General features: G+C 45.8%; 2 protein-coding genes across 4 annotated transcripts in view; one reads left to right on the top strand and one right to left on the bottom strand.

Annotated features, from left to right (window-relative positions):
- Nucleotides 1-5,874, bottom strand: part of LSM11 (LSM11, U7 small nuclear RNA associated) — a 31,864-nt gene extending 25,990 nt beyond the window's left edge. For both annotated transcript variants that reach the window (XM_068278288.1, XM_068278287.1), the window contains exon 1: nucleotides 5,785-5,874. The gene's annotated coding sequence lies outside the window, so the exon portion shown is untranslated. The remainder of the gene's footprint in view (nucleotides 1-5,784) is intronic.
- Nucleotides 5,875-5,918: 44 nt separating this feature from the next.
- LOC137564422 (uncharacterized) lies at nucleotides 5,919-15,371 on the top strand. 2 transcript variants are annotated; one of them, XM_068278290.1, is made up of 3 exons: nucleotides 5,919-6,119; nucleotides 9,221-9,692; nucleotides 12,156-15,371. In XM_068278290.1, the coding sequence occupies exons 2-3, from the start codon at nucleotides 9,232-9,234 to the stop codon at nucleotides 12,418-12,420; spliced, it is 726 nt and encodes a 241-aa protein (XP_068134391.1). In that variant the 5' UTR covers nucleotides 5,919-6,119; nucleotides 9,221-9,231; the 3' UTR covers nucleotides 12,421-15,371. The 2 variants fall into 2 exon arrangements, with proteins under 2 accessions (XP_068134391.1, XP_068134390.1); XM_068278289.1 differs by having other exon boundaries at nucleotides 5,919-6,123.
- Nucleotides 15,372-17,270: the final 1,899 nt, after the last annotated feature.

The following is a 17,270-nucleotide window of genomic DNA, read 5'->3' as shown; positions in this document are numbered from 1 at the left end:
CAATGTAAATTCACACAGGCAGTGACATGGTTAAAATCGCATATACCCTCACCTATGCGAATTCGCATGCGAATTCGCGATGCAAAAAACGCATGGGGAATCGCATCCGCATGCTATTTTATCAGCGGTGGAATCCAGGCGATTCCGCACCGCAACAGTGGAAACGAGCCCTGAATGCTCAGTCCGGGATTCTTATGACTGCTGATAACAGAAACTTTTAGCAGTGAGGATGAAACAGAGAGCATGGTAAGTGTTTTCTCTAATGTTCTTACTGATATATATGGTAAAATACATGAGGGTGCTTCGTCTCTGGTTCCCTTTAACTACGCCTTGGAGGGGGCGGGATGTTTGGGTATGGAAAAGTCAGATGCTTGCCCCAGTAGTTGGAAGCCTTTCGGTGGTCCAGATGAGGCTGGTAATTTGGGTGGCTATAGTGGCACCCCGGGTATAATTTCGGCGCCAGATATAGCTGAACGCTGAAAGGGGATAGATATCGGTGGACAGGGCCAGATTTTGTTCTTTTTGTTGCCCAAGGCCACTAACACCAGCTGCCCCCTGACTAACAGCAACCCCCCTCCCACCACTCACTGATGGACACTTTTATTGGTCCTAGTAATCAATGTATTTAAATGTGCCCATTAACAGTGCAATTTTACTGAACCATCAACCTTCTTCTTGATCTGATTGGAAACTGTTGATGGTACCAATAGACTATCAATCTGTTTTGTGGATCGATTCCATTTGAAATGATCGGATTAGTTATCATCTTTATTCCATTTATGGGCACCAATTGAAGCTTTCAGATCGTTTACTTCGGATCACAGCTGTTGGATCGGAAGGTTGATCGTTTGGTAAAATTGCTTTGTTAACCCTCTGGGCGATACAATTATATCGCCCAGGAGGTGGCGCAGCACTATTTTTTTTAATTTTTTATTTTTTAAATCCTGTAGCGAGCCCAGGGCTCGCTACATGATAGCCGCAGCGCAGCGGCATCCCCCCACCCACTCTGATCGCCTTCGGCGATCAGAGTAAGCAGGAAATCCCGTTCAGAACGGGATTTCCTGCTGGGCTTCCCCGGTCGCCATGGCGACGGGGCGGGATGACGTCACCGACGTCATGGACGTCGTGACGTCAGAGGGAGTTCCGATCCACCCCTCAGCGCTGCCTGGCACTGATTGGCCAGGCTGCGCAAGGGGTCGGGGAGGGGGGGGGGGCTGCACGGCGGGTAGCGCCAGATTGGCGGCGAGCGGAAGTTACACGCAGCTAGCAAAGTGCTAGCTGCGTGTAACAAAAAAAAAAATTATGCAAATCGGCCCACCATGGCCTGAGAACTCCTCCTGCGCGACATACCCCGAGCTCAGCTCGGGATTATCGCCCAGGAGGTTAATGGGCACCTTAAAGGCCAACTGTAGCGAGAGATATGTGGAGGCTGCCATATTTATTTCCTGTTAAGCAACACCAGTTTACTGCCAATCATGCTGATCCTCTGCCTCTAAGGGCCGGTGCACACCAAGAGCGCTTCTGAGGGCTTTTAAAAAAGCCAGCGCTTTGAAAAGCGCTTGGCTAATGTATTTGAATGGGATGGAGCACACAAGAACCATGTGATTTCTTTTTCTTTTTTTTTTCCCAAACGCAAACTCGGGTCCTGCATCATTTCTACTGATTTCTGAGGCATTTCAGCCTTAATGTTAAGTATAGGAAAGTGGAAAATCTGAAAAGCACTAGATCAAAGCGATTTTTCTGATCATTTTTGTTACAAAACAAGTTAAAAAAAATGCGACATAAATTGCTAGGTATACCTAGAAAATCGCTAGACACATGCCTAGAATCGCTTAGAAAAATAATTTCAAAAAGTACTGAGCGTTTTAGCTAGTGCTTTTTGGTGTGCACTGGCCCTTATACGTTTCAGCCCTAGACCCTGAACAAGCATGCAGCAGATCAGATGTTTCTGCCAATTTTATCAGATCTGACAAGATTAGCTGCATGCTTGTTTCTGGTGTGAGTCAGACACTATTGCAGCCACATAGACCAGCAGGACAGCCAGGCAACTGGACTTGTTTAGAAGAAATAAATATGGCAGCCACCATATCCCTCTCACTTCAGGTGTCCTTTAACCTCCCCGGCGTTCTATTGAGATCGCCAGGGAGGCTGCGGGAGGGGTTTTTTTTTATAAAAAAAATCTATTTCATGCAGCCAACTGAAAGTTGGCTGCATGAAAGCCCACTAGAGGGCGCTCCGGAGGCGTTCTTCTGATCGCCTCCGGCAAGCATAAGTAACAAGGAAGGCTGCAATGAGCAGCCTTCCTTGTTTGGCTTTCCTCGTCGCCATGGCGACGAGCGGAGTGACGTCATGGACGTCAGCCGACGTCCTGACGTCAGCCGCCTCCGATCCAGCCCTTAGCGCTGGCCGGAACTGATTGGTCCGGCTGCGCAGGGCTCGGGCGGCTGGGGGGACCCTCTTTCGCCGCTGCTCGCGGCGGATCGCCGCAGAGCGGCGGCGATCAGGCAGCACACGCGGCTGGCAAAGTGCCGGCTACGTGTGCTGCTTGTTATTTGAGGAAAATCGGCCCAGCAGGGCCTGAGCGGCAGCCTCCGACGGTAATGGACGAGCTGAAGCTCAGGTTCCAAACAAGATCTTACCCTGAAGTGAGGGAAGCCTCAGGATCCTATTGAGGCTTGCATTCTTTGTCGACAGCCCCCCGTTGCTGAGTGCGGCCCCCCTCCACATCGTGGCTGTGCATCTCCTCTTCCTTATTCATTGCAGCGCTGTAGCTCCGGGAGCCCGCCCACTCTTGCGCAGCAGCATGGCTCCCGCGGCTCCGGCTCACTGTGCATGCACGGGCGGGCTCTGTCGGCTATTGCACGGCCATGAATAAAGAAGAGGGGCTGCGCGACCTCGATCTGTTTGGCAACAATGCCTTGTCGCTGATCTTCTGGGGAGCAGCGCTCATCGACGGGGGACAGCAGATTACAGAGGAAAGCCTCAATAGGATCCTGAGGCTTCCCTCTCTTTACGGAATTGTCTGATTTTGTACCTGAGCTTCAGCTCGGATACACTTTAAGACTTCGGTGGTGCCATTTTTAAATTACACAGCACACACAATTTGCATTCCCCCTCCTCCCCTGCAGCTCCAATCCAAGATCTTATTCTTCTTTGGGGGGGGAGGGGGCTCACTCTCACTGCACCTACTCCATGGGGTTTCTCTGACCTATCCGCCAGCCCCAGCAGCACTGCATGACCTCTCCAGCCATCACTGAGTCATGTATTGTGTGGTGTAACAAACTTACTAGCCCCTCCACAGCTCTTATAGGTTGGAACTGGGTGGAGGGGCGGAGTCGGGCTCAAAGAGTGGCTGGTGATAATGGTGAGTGAGAGCTCATGTCACAAACAGTAAACTGTCCCGTTTGCTGCGCCTTCATCCCCCGAGTCCCAGACACTTGTCCAACCGCTGCAGTTTGGCAGCTTGACTGCATGAGTGTGCCAGCCTACTGTCCCTCCCCTTGCTTCCTGATGCACTAGACCATGGCCTTTGTGGCCTTGAATGAAATCCGGGTCATGGCGGTGCAGATAGCGGTGGAGTGACAGCAGAGACAGTGGTAAGTAATACAGCGTACATCGGCACTAATAGTATTAGGCTAGACAGGAGTAGTAAGTGATAACAGAAGTATTTGGTAGGTTAGTATCAGGAGTAGGTAGGTGGTTGGTGCAGAATTCTCCATTACAAGAGCGATTTTGGGGAAACAATGAGATTCTGCGTCATTTGTTTACTTCCGACGGGAACCCATGCATGCATTACTTCCTATTTAGCGTAAGCGTACTATAGGAATGCAATAGGAAGTAATGCGCAAGGACATTTTGTGGCCAAATAGTAGAATTACACCTACACACAAAAAGACCCACAAATACATTTAAAATTAACATTTTACCTCCCACACTATCCCATAATCACCCACATTTTTTATTTAAAAAAAAAAAATCACAATAAAAAAAATACATAAATAGTTACCTTAGGGGCTGAAATTTTTTAATAAGTACAGTATGTCAAGAGCTTATACTACTGTTAATTTTGAAACTATGGGCTTTTAAATAGTTACGGACGTAAAACTGAAAAAATGCACCTTTATTTCAAATAAAATATTGGCGCCATACATTGTGCTGGGGAAGTGTTTTAAACGTTGCAATAAATGGTCAAATAAAATGTGTGAGTTTTGATTACGGTAGCCTGTATTATTTTTAAACTATAATGGCCGAAAAAAAGAGAAATAATACTTTTTTTTCTTAGCACAAAGTACCCCCCAAAGAAAGCCTAATTGGTGTCGAAAAAAACAAGATAGTAGATTGTTTTGTTGTGATAAGTAGTAAAAGTTATAGACGAATGGAGGTGACAGGTGAAAATTGCTCTGGTTTTTAAGGGGAAAAAAACCTTTGGAGGTGAAGTGTTTAAGATCCCCGACGACTCCACGCAAAGTACTGCAATCACTTGACTTCCCATTTGCGGCTATCATGTGCCATCGCAGAACGTCACGTGCACCCGCCAGCAGGAAGATGGGTTGTGGAATGCTTGTCATCGAGGGACATCGCTGGGATAGAACTTCCTCTTTCAGGTGGCGACTATTCAGATTTAGAAAGCGGGTCCTCCTGGGGGCTATTGTAATAAAGGGGGCAATAGCAGAGGGCACTTTACTGAAGGTGAGCTGTATAACATGCAGGGGGGCATAATGGGGGTGCCAGAAAGTCGCAGCGCTACTCGTTTAATTGGCCACACCTCCTACAAAACGCTTTAAAGTGATCTGCCAATGGCTGAGTCAGATGCACCCATAGCATTGGCATTATGGGGAAAGTACGCCACACTGACCAATGAGACGCCTCTGCTATGAGAGTCACATGTCACAATTACTTGCATCTCATTGACTATCCCAATTCATGACTAGATATGGTCAATGACATGCAAATGTTTCCAACATGCATACAAATGTATTGCACATGGTATGCAGTTTGGGATTCCGATTTGCGCGTTTGCGAATCTTCTGATTCAGCGGAAATGCAGAAAAATCACATTTTGCACAAAAACAAACTGCATGCGATTTTGAAGTTAAGTAGATGTATTTCTTTATGTCAATTAGCTTCCTTTGTTATTCATGTCCAATTCACATTGTGATATTTCGCATACAAACGTGCATAAAAAAAAACAAAAACATAAAAATCGATCACGAAAGTTCACTCGAAAAAATATAGAAAAAAACGCAAACGCAGGATTGTGCATGCAAAAAAAAAAATCACATTTTCCACAGTGATAAGCGTGATCTCACCTCCCTAAATATTTTATATGTATGTCCCCCTACTGGTCGTGTCCCACTTCCTGCTGTATATCTATGAGTGCACCGGTAGCGGGACTGATATAGCCAGACCCGGGTATCTGCCCAGGCCACACAGGCGATTGCCTAGAGCACTAAAATAGCTAGGAGAGGTTCTTTGGGGTCATCAATTATATGCACTGTCATACCTCTGTCTAGGGAGTGTCAATGAGATGATAATATTTCAGAGTTGATGCCAGGTTTAAGTGAATTTTATGCAACTTGGAAGTGGACCAATCAAAATGATAAAGTGCATGGCCAATACCCGCCGCCCCCGCCCCTTCTTTCCCCTCCCTGCGGACACCCATAGCCACCGCATTTTGGGGAAACAGCAAACTACTGGCTGATGACATGCCCTTGCTACAACGATGACAGCCTTGGCTGCATATAGGTGCCCACTAACAATACAATCTTGATTGTACAATCTTACCACTTCTATGTAATACGAGGGAATACTTGAACTATCCATTCAAAATATATTCAGGATTGAGCAACTTTATTAAATGGCTTCACCTCTGTGAGCCAGAGCAGCAGCCAACTGCCATCCGGATACACCCCTGCAGTATCTCCCAGGAAATCCCGATCCCAACTGCCGAGAGGAGCCGCAGCAAGATGGACAAGCAGCAGGGCCGAAAGAAGCCTCAGCCCAAAAGACCCCAGAAAAAGGATGGAAAGAAGCCGAACCCCCCCTGTCTGTGGTCAATACAGCGGCCACCCATGGTTATCACTGCCAGAAACATCCCCCTCACCATGAGCCCCTCTGAGGCAGGTAAAGTGACATTAGTGAGGATGACACATACATAATAGGGTCTGGTTTTTATGGACTGAATTCCAAGACGCAAATGAAAATAGTGCCTTTTCACAGCAACAGTGAATATACAATGGCTGTTTCCCATGGCAACAGAAGTTTTTTGGGGGGGAGGGGTATAAAATAGTAGTTCCCCATAGCAATGGATCTAATTATTAGCCATCTCTTATAAAACAGGAAGCGTGCCCATGGCGACAGACCTTATTGTGAGATACTGGATATACCATGGTGGTTTCCCATGGCGACAGACCTTATTGTGAGATACTGGATATACCATGGTGGTTTCCCATGGCGACAGACCTTATTGTGAGATACTGGATATACCATGGTGGTTTCCCATGGCAACAGACCTTATTGGGAGGTATTGGAAAGACAATGGTGGTTTCCCATGGCAACAGACCTTATTGGGAGGTATTGGATAGACTTTAGTGGTTTCCCATGACAACAGACCTGACTGTGAGGTATTGGATATGCAATGGTGGTTTCCTATGGCAACAGACTTTATTGTGCTTCTTGCACCTTTGACACAGTGGTTGTCCATGGCAGGTTTTGGCGCTCCTTATCAATTGTTATGTATAGAGTGCTTGGGGGAGGGGGCCATGTAAAACTTGCACTGGGGCCCAAAGCTACATAGCTAAGCCACTGGTGGTTTCCCATGGCAACAGACCTTATTGTGAAGTGTTGGATATGCAGTGGTGGTTGCCAATGGCAACATACCTTATTGTGAGGTATTGGATATAAAATGGTGGTTTCCTAGAGCAACAGATTATTTTTTTCTTGGGGGAGGGGTGTACGAGGTATAAAATGGTAGCTGCTCATAGCAACAGATCCAAGGTAGGCTAGGTACAGGAGTCCCCCAGTATAGGTTAGCAAGGTATAGGATTTCCCCAATATGGATTAGCAAGGTACAGGTGTCCCCCAGTATAGGCTAACAAAGTACCTGTGTTCCCCCAGTATAGGCTAGCTAGGTGCAGGTGTCCCCAGTATAGGTTAGCTAGGTGCAGGTGTCCCCAGTATAGGTTAGCTAGGTACAGGATTCCCCCAATATGGATTAGCAAGGTACCCGTGTTCCCCCAGTATAGGCTAGCTAGGTACACATGTCGCCCAGTATAGGCTAGCTAGGTACACATGTCGCCCAGTATAGGCTAACAAAGTACCTGTGTTCCCCCAGTATAGGCTAGCTAGGTACAGATGTCCCCAGTATAGGCTAGCTAGGTGTAGGATTCCCCCAATATGGATTAGCAAGGTACCCGTGTTCCCCCAGTATAGGCTAGCTAGGTACAGATGTCACCCAGTATAGGCTAACAAAGTACCCGTGTTCCCCCAGTATAGGCTAGCTAGGTACAGATGTCACCCAGTATAGGCTAACAAAGTACCTGTGTTCCCCCAGTATAGGTTAGCTGGCACAGTGCTGCACTGCTACCGCATCCTAATGATAGCCTTTGTGGAAGTTCTTACTCCCCATGTTGCGGTACACTGCGCTGGAAGTGCCCGATTTAACGCTAGCGCATACCTACGTTACTGCATGCCTCCTGTGGTGATCTGCGTCAGCCCGGAAGTCATGTTAGTCTATGGCGACCCAGGCTTCTCTAAAGAAGTTGGCGTTGCGACATTGCGGTTTGCGTACGTGGAAGCAAATTTTTACAATAGGCTTCTGTGCACTTCTGCATACCCAAAGTAGGAAGTGACCACAAGCGTGCGTAACTTCCTGCTTGGCCGAATGCCAGACAGGGAACGCCATGTACTAACCTGGTGTTCCCTGAAGGCCTTTTTGTGGAGGTGCGACGGGCACGACACGCTGCATGGCTAACGCTAATTTACATTGTGAAACCTGCCTCAAGGATAAGGAATTACAGTGCTGCCCATAATTATTCATACCCCTGGCAAATTTTGACTTAAAGGAGTTATCAGGCATTTTAGGAAAAAAAAAGCTTTACTCACCTGGGGCTTTCTCCAGCCCCTTACAGCCGACTGTCCCACGCTGACCGCTCCGCTCTCTGCTGCCATCCCGGTTTCCGCGCACGGTGCAGAGGCCGACCCCAGTAGTTCTGCGCCTGCACAGTAAGGACAACCTCGGGGTCGGCCTCTGCACTGTGCGCGGAGCCCGGGACGGCGGCGGAGAGCGGAGCGGTCAGCGTGGGACAGTCAGCTGCAAGGGGCTGGAGGAAGCCCCAGGTGAGTAAAGCTTTTTTTTTTTTTTTTCCAAAAATGCCAACAAGCCATTTTTTGATGGGGAATGACATAGGTGTCTCCCAAAAGATAATAAGATGATGTACAAGAGGCATCATTGTGGGAAAAAAAAAACATTTCTCAGCTTTTATTTACAATTGAGCAAAAAGTGTCAAGTCCAAAATTATTCATACCCTTCACAAACTATCACAGTCTGTGAGAATATCCAAAGTTCTATACCATTCCAAGTAGTCCAAGCTGTTCTAAAGCATCCTAATTACCCTGATTAATTGGGAACAGCTGTTTTAATCATTTCAACAGGTGAAAAACAGCAGCTCTCTGCAATTGGTTTGTGGACAGTCATGGCTAAGCAGCTCAGTGAGGACCTGCGGCTGCGCATTGTGGCTGCTCGCAAGTCAGGAAAGGGCAACAAGGCCATTTCGAAATGTTTTCAAGTTCCAGTGGCTACACTGCAAAGTATTATTAAAAATACAAGATGACTTCTGAGAGCAGGTAAGAGATAAAAAGGGTAAATAGTTAATAGATTTTAGCATATTTCAATGTGTCATTGAGCAGAAACAACGAATCAGTAAAAACCTAAAAAGTAGATTTGAAGTGTACCGGAACTCTTGCACAGGACAGAGGGCAAACTTAGAGAAATGCACCCCCCCCCCCCCCTCATCTGTGACTAATCACAAGTTGTAATTTGATCTCTCAGCTGTATCAGCTGACTACCTCTGCAGAGTAGCTAATTTGTATACACAGGATATTAACGCTTTGTCTGCTTCCATGAAATGCATTTCTCAGAACTGTGAACATATGGCTAGTTTTTTAGAATCTTCACAATGGTTGCAGAGCTAATTTCTACATTGTAAATGTTTTCTTGAAGGTGAACCAGCGATGCAGACCCCGGCAGCTAATTTCCAGCAGCCATTGCCTTTTGTAGTGCTGCAGAACAATGGAAGGCGTGTTTCCCAGATGTTCATGCCTCCATCATCTCTGGCTTCCTGCTCAACAAACCCGCCACCTTCCTCGTATGAGCATCCAAGAGCTGAGACATCGCAGGCGGTTGGGCAAGAGATTTCTCCAGATTCTCATACAACTCTACCGCAAGACGGCAATATCCACTCCAGAGACAGGGAGTGTACCGCCCCCCAGAGGTACTCCGCCCAGGAGCATCATGTGATGAACTATGGTGGCATTGGCTCCTACTACGGACAACCAGCATTCATGTCTCAATCAGCTTATCCAAATGTTTACTCAGCCCCCCAATATGGATATTCCATGCCTTATGGTGGGTATTCAGGAAGCTTCCCGTCCTACCCGCATGTTCTACCAGGATCCGAATATATGACATACGGGTAAGTAGACACTATCTCTTGTTTATTGTGCATTGCTCAAAATCGAATAAACCTGCCATTGTCCAAGACCAATTTTGTAGTGAAATCAGCTAATTTTACAAAACGACCGGCCTTGCATGAAATGCTGCCAATTTTAAATTATTTGGTGTAAGTACTGTTTTCCACAGAAACCAATTTGTACAATAATTATGTATAAATGATTTAGTCAGTGTTGGCTCACTGTAAAATCTTTCCTCTCCCTGATTTACATTCTGACTTTTATCACATGGTGACATTTTTACTGCTGGCAGGCGATGTCAGTGGAAGGAGATGCTGCTTGCTTTTTTGGCAATTGGAAACAGCTGTTATTTCCCACAATACAACAAGACTCCCACAGTGTGATATCAGAACCATGATTCCGACATCACTCTGTGGGAGGGGTTTCACCACAATATCAGCCATACAGAGCCCCCTGATGATCCGTTTAAGAAAAGGAATAGATTTCTCATGTAAAAGGGGGTATCAGCTACTGATTGGGATGAAGTTCAATTCTTGATTACGGTTTCTCTTTAAATAGGCAGGATGCCCCCAAAATAACAAAATTCGACAGGCATGTTCCCCAAACAACAGAATTAAAGTTCCCCTGAACTGAATATTTTTTTGACATACTTTTAATCCCAATTTACGTGCGGTGTTGTGACATATTTCACAGCACCATTCGCACCCTCCAGTGCCCCCGTGGCCCATGCACTGCTCAGCCGCAATACTTCTGAAAAAATGATGATTATGGGCGGGGAGGAAGTGGCAGTTCCTCTCCCCTTGTCCGTCCCTAGGTACGCCCCCTACACTCCCCGCTGATGGTTTCAGGTGTTACTACAACGGCACACAGAGCGCTGGAGAGCTGTGGGCTTGGGGAGATTGAGCTTGGAATGATAGCGCACTGATACAATAATTAGTTGCAGTCTGATGTGTCAGACCCTTTTACACTTGGTGCAGTGTGATTTGCAACACCGGGGAGTCGACCCTCCCCCCCGCCAGGTGCACTACACATTACCATTGTCTCCGCATCCGCTGCTAGCTCCAGGCTCCATCCTCTGTCCATACACGCCCCCCACATGGTTACCAGAGCAACGTGGGTGCGTGTGTGATGTCACAAACGTGCCCACGTATACGCTGGCAACCACGTGCGGTGTGTGTATGGACAGAGGATGGAGCCTGGAGCTAGCAGTGGACGCAGACAGGTAATGTATAGGGCACCGGGGGGGGGGGGGGGGGTTGGGGACATTGAACATTGGGGGGACATCGTAGGGGGTTTCGTCAAGTTCTGCCTGAAGTTGGTCGCATCGTTGATCGGGCATGCACCGATTTTCATCTCATTCGATTATTATAATGGAATCCGATGGTTGGTCGGCTACCAAGCCGCCTGATGAATGGCCACCTTAAAGTGGACCCAAATTAAAAATACAAGATTTCAGAAATAAAATCTATTTTCTAAATTATAATAATAAATAGCAGCCTTTTTTCAGCTGCATGATGACAAATATAAAATATTTTACATTTATTGGAGGAACCCCTCCCTTCCTTTCAAATTGCCGGGATTTTTCCGGCAAACTGGTGTAGTAGATGGTGTCTGGCAATGGAGGAATTGCTAATGGCTGCCCCCAGTATAACCCTAGCTATGAATAGAGAAGGGTGAAAAGCATGCACTGAAATGATCATAGGTTTGAAGGAGTGTTTATTTATCTTTGTATGTGTCAGAGTGGTGCAACTAAATATTTTTAATTAAAAAAATGTTTGGTTTGGGTCCGCTTTAAGCTGTGGCAGTTGGGAGGAAAAGTACCACTGCGCTGGGTTGAAAAACATATATGGGACATCACAAAGAAACAGTAAAGATGGAAACCAGCAGAAATATTAATTTCTTTTTTTCATATCACATTTCTCCTAAATCTCACAGTGAATACTAAAAACACCATGGGGTTGATTCACTATTACAAATAGCGTGCCTTATCAGAGTTAACATGCCTTATCAGAGTTAGCGTGCCTTATTAGAGTAGCATAGTGAGCGCTACGAACTTATGCCTGCTAATTGGCAATGACGAGCGCTCCACTCGTCCTGCCCTGAGCCCCTGCGGGTCCAATCACTTTAAGTGAAAGGCAGCCTATTGGGCCAATCAAAGTGTGGGGACAATGTCCTTTGAAATGATTGGACCCGCAGGGGCTCAGGGAAGGACGAGTGGAGCGCTCATCATTGCCAATTAGCAGGCATAAGTTCGTAGAGCTCGCTATGCTACTCTGATAAGGCATGTTAACTCTGATAAGGCGTGTTAACTGTGATAAGGCATATTATTTCTTATAGTGAATCAACCCGCAAGATAGGTAATCAAAATAAGTAATTTCTCTTTGGATAAATTTCTTTTATTTTTTTCAGTTAATATGAAGTCTCATTTCACTTTTGCTGACGTTTGTCCATTTTCATTCACACAGCTCCTACGCCTGCGCCAGCCCAGCTTATCCCTACGGTGGCGGCCTGTCTCAGCACACGGGATATTATGGCAGTCACTACTCCAACCAGGAAGTCCGGATGAGCAGCCATTGGATGCCCCAGGGGTCTTTCTCTGAGCTCCTGCAAGACACAAACTGGGAGAGGCAAGAGCTCCCCTTCCCATCCTCCGCACCAGAATCCTATCTGCCGCTGACGCCCTCAGCCAACGCCTGGGTCCCGGATCAGAGTCCCAATTATTATTCATAAGAAGTTGCGAGGAAGTGAAAGATGTTCTATTCACATTTCCTTATAACCTCCGTGCCTTTCTGCAGATATTCGGGACGATTCAATAACGTTAGTTCTTAAAGAGCGAGTTAATTATTTCAAGGCGACTTAAATTTAGTGCGCACAAGCTACACGCGGTCCTGGCGCCGTAATGTGTGCCCTTTAGTCACGGTCGATCGTTCTGAATGCTGCATGATAGTGACGTAGCGCGACCGCTATACTTCACTAGCGCGACCGCCATTACATTAACTAACATAGTAGCAGCCGCACTGGTGAAGTATAGTGGTCGCACTATGTCACTATCGCATGATTAAGGTAGTAGCGGCCCCGCAAGTAAAGTCTCGCGGTCGCGCTGCGTCACTAGTAAGCCCCCTCTACACCATGCAATTTCACGTGCGGTCGATTGGATCGAATTCGATTAGATCGATTAAATCCGACATGTCCGATCGGGATTCGATCAATTGTGTGACCGATTTTGGTTAGTTTTCAATGCAAAATCGATCACACGATTGATCGACTCCCGATCAGACATGTCGAATTTAATCAATCTAATCCAATCTAATACAATCGATCGCACTTGACATTTCATGGTGTAGAGGGGACTTTAGCGGCATTTAGAGGGATCGTCCAGGACCGTGCGTAGCACATGCGCGCTAGAATAAAATTGCGCTGAAATAACTAAGTGATGCTGTCTCAGCGCGATAACGTTAATGAATCAACTTGATAGAGTTTCAAAGTTATATCATCAGATATTTCCATGTGTTATTTGAAAACTAACTCTCATTTTGCTTTTGTTGTTATTTATTAAGTTAGGTATTTGTTTAGTACTTTTGGGGTGTACCAATACTGTATTCACTAAGGCTCCTTTCACATTGCCAGTAAAAATGTTCCGTCTATTGGAAGTGAACGGAACGTACGTGAAACTGATCAAATTGCGAAGATCTGTTCACATCAGTCTGTTTTGAACGGATCAGATTGTTCAGATCAACTGAACAATTTGGATGGCGATCCAAGCCAACGCAATCTACGCTAGCCTTTGAGTTCGGGCTAGGCTGCTTGCCAAGTATGTTTCCCACAATACTCACCTGTACTGAACTGGATGAAAAACTGATACTAGTGTTAAAAACTGATCCATTCAAACAGAAAATGAATCAGTTTTTACAAGATAAGTTTTTCAACCTGTACAGTGTGAACCCAGCCTAACACTCAGTAAAGTTGCCGTGCTCAAGGAGTGAATGTCAATTTTACCGTTACTTGGGTACGTTGGTGTAGGTAGCGTGCGACGCACAATTAGCGTGACTTGTGTTACCTAGGTAACAAGCATCACAAGTGTAATACGCGTTCTGCTACCTGGGTAACGCAGGTCATGCTAATTGCACAACGCGCGCCACCCACTCAGTGCATGTAACAGTAAAACTACCGTGTGGTCCCTGTGGCGGCAACTTTACCGACAGTTTGTGAATACGCCCCATTATCTGTTTGTTTGCTTGTTTATGCCGTCATTTCCCAGTTCTGGGTACATGGCTTTTAAAGCTTTCCAGCTGTCACCATTCAGCGGCGGGTGTGGAGGTGACAAACAGCAGGTGTGACGCTAAGTTAAAAACAGTTCATATTTGTTGCCCGCAATGATTATTTTGTGATCATTTCAGGTGACAGTTTAGGAGTGATTACTGTACAGACGTGAGGCTCACAGATTAGCAGCCTGTTGTGCTCTGTGCAGAGGGGGCTGAGCACTCTGGCTGTGGGAGCTTACTTCGGATTCATTAGCTTGAAGATGCACATTCCTGACCGTCACATGCACATGCTACATTTTTACCGTTTTGCCACTTTTTGCCACCCATTTTAAACATGAGGAGGCCATGCATTGCTCGACGGTCCTAGTGCCGCCAACCCCCTCATGTCACAGTACAGAGCCGTTGCCGAGGGTTGCTAAGCAATCACACAGAAGGTCAAAGCTCTGCACAGCTATATTCAACTGAATGAATACTTTTCTTTGTTGTATTTTACAAGGTCTAATACAATAAAGAAGAGAAAGGTGTTTGTTCTGCTGAATATAGCTTTAGAGAACTTCTTCAGCTTCCTCACCTGCTTACAGGGACGATCTATGAGATGCAAATTGTTCCAAAATTATGCAAATTTTTTATGCAAATGTAGGTAGTTTGAAAATGGCCAATCAATTTAAACCCAGGTTTAAATGGATTGGTCCATTTTCAAGCTGCATACATTTGCATAAACATTTGCATAAATTTGCATATCTGTTATCATTCCTACCTACTTATCATTCAGGACATCCTTGTATCTGGGCAAAGCCTTTACTTTGGCATATAAATACCCAAAGCATATTGAAACAAAAAAGATACTTACCTATGAATAGAGAAGTCTCTGGATCCTCAGACCGCAGCTTCCCGTGTCCTCGTCCCCACCACCGTTGTGTACGCCGACCCCCAGACCACATCTGACAAGAGCTTGTCGGATACGTTACCGCGGCCGTGCTCCTCGTGGCGTAAGAGCGTAGCCATACTCGCCACAAGCCTATACGAAGAGGAGTGCGGCCGCAATATTCCAGCGGCAGTTGTCTCAAGGAGGAACTGTCAGGCCTCGGGAGGATCCAGAAGCTTCCCTCAGCATTGGTAAGTATTCATCGTTTTTGTTAGCTTATGTCTCAGGTATATTTTAACATAGAACTCATGCTTCACAAATCTGAGTTTAGTTCATTGAAGAAGTAAAAGCTGTACCTTTATTGTAACTATCCGCTGCTGTGATGACTTCTGCTTCTTTCTGTATTGTTAGAATGTTATTATTACAGGCCGCTGTGTGCTGTGATATCGGATGCAGCACATCTTGTATGTTCCGTTCCTTTAAATGCCTTCCAGTCTTGTTATGTATAATATTATTGTCTAATTAAAGACTGTATACATTCTGCTTTTTTGGGGGGTGGGGGGGGGTGGGGAATAAAGTTTCATTATACGTTTGCCATTATTATATATGTATTTCTTATCCATCTCATCTATCTTGTACTTGTGCCTTTTTTCTGCATTAGTGTGTAAGGCCAGGAGCACACCGGTTTTTGAAGCGTTCCGCAAACCGCTTCCGCCTGTGAAAACGCGTGGCTAATGTATCTCAATAGGATGGTGCACACCAGCGGTTTGAGGTTTTAAGCAAACCGCAAACGTGGCTGCTGCAGCATTTTTGCGGTTTGCAGATGCGTTTCTGCCTCAATGTTAAAGTATAGCAAAAGCTCAAACTGCTCTGAAAAGCGCCAGATCAGAGCTGTTTTCCAGGCGTTTTTGTTACAGAAGTTGTTCAGTAAAAGCTTAACTGTAACAATATATGAAATCTGCTACACAAAAATGCTCCAGAAAACGCTAGGCATGTTTAGAAAACCTCCTCTGATATCTGCTTCAAAAACCTCCAGCGGTTTGAGGATGTGCTAGCGGTTTTGGTGTGCACTGGGCCTAAGGGTGTGGGCACAGTGAGAGGGTCAGTGAGGCTAAGTTCACATTATAAATCATCAGCGCTATTGCAAGCGCTGAGCGATTTTTGCCATTTTTTTAGTTCGCCTTTCCCTGCACTTTCTAAGCGCTTTTGCAGATCGATTTTTTCCCCTCTTCCTGACATCAGTCAGGAAGTGAACTCTTTGACCCAGAAATGAATAAATACAATATATTCATAGAAGCTCTCTGGAAATCGGTACAGGAAGCTCTTTTTTCAAGCGCTTTGCAATTTCCCTGTACCTTCCATTGAGCCAAAGCGCTCAGAAAATGGTACAGGCAGCATTTTTGAAAGCGGATCGCAAGCAAACCGCTCATATGTAAACACTCTCTAAAACATATCAGTGTGTAATATGGAGTGATATCTCAAAGCGCATAGACTGCTGCATGCATTTGATGCCCAACACACAGCTATCCCATTCAGGGTAAGAACACACTAGGCAGTATCGCATAGGCCCATACCTCCCAACTTTTTGAGATGAGAAAGAGGGACATTTAAGCCACGCCCTTGCCACACCCCTGATCATGCCCCCATCACACCCCTTGTCCCACCTACCATAAAGATTTCATAAGGAAAATATGTTGTTTTATAATTCAAACCACACTGGTCCTTTCTATCCTGGCTCATTTTCCTTCATAATAACATTTTAAAATTAGCAATATATTAATTTAACGGATGGGAATAAAGTTTAGAGTCAATCATACACATTTTTTAGTAGAGAAATATATATATTTACATAGAAAGAGGGACAAAGTCCTGAAAGAGGGACAAATGGGGAGGAAAGAGGGTCAGGGCTCCCAAAGAGGGACAGTTGGGAGCTATGTATGCGTTTTCCCCCATGTGCTATGGAAAACGCATATGCGATTCTGCCTAGTGCGTTCCTACCCTCAGTATTGTATGGGCATTAATGCAGGTGATGTGTTTTTGTAAAAAAAAAAAAGTCTAAAGGGGAGTAGATATACTGTACAGAAGCTGTGAAGTGGTTTTTAATGTGCTCATTATTATTCTAGCCCCCCCCCCCACACACACACACGATGGGGGAGAAATGCCAGGAAACCCCCGCAGAGTACTCAGGGAACCCTGGTTGAGGAAGCCTGGTCTAGAACCACTAACGGACAAATATCTCCTAACCAATCCTTTCAGAATAAATGAAATCTATCCGATTTTTGGATCGATCTTGTCAATCTGATCGAATCGGTTAGGAGATTTTTGTCTGTTTGTGGTCCTATTTTTATCAATGTAGCATCGTCTCATGGCCATATATGCATCCCCCCTCACCCTTCCCCCATCTCACCTCTGCCAGGGTTATCATGTGCTGACTTCTTACTGAGATCCTGAGT

This window comes from Hyperolius riggenbachi, chromosome 3, assembly GCF_040937935.1.
Source record: "Hyperolius riggenbachi isolate aHypRig1 chromosome 3, aHypRig1.pri, whole genome shotgun sequence".
Taxonomy (NCBI): Eukaryota; Metazoa; Chordata; class Amphibia; order Anura; family Hyperoliidae; genus Hyperolius; species Hyperolius riggenbachi.
Note: the sequence above shows the minus strand (reverse complement) of the source record. Positions and strands in the feature narration are given on the sequence as shown.

Coding starts and splice junctions, on each gene's coding strand:
- LOC137564422 (XM_068278289.1), top strand. CDS start 5,967: ATGGACAAGCAGCAGGGCCGAAAGAAGCCTCAGCCCAAAAGACCCCAG. Junction 6,124..9,220: donor CATGAGCCCCTCTGAGGCAG/GTAAAGTGACAT, acceptor GTTTTCTTGAAG/GTGAACCAGCGATGCAGACC. Junction 9,693..12,155: donor TCCGAATATATGACATACGG/GTAAGTAGACAC, acceptor TCATTCACACAG/CTCCTACGCCTGCGCCAGCC.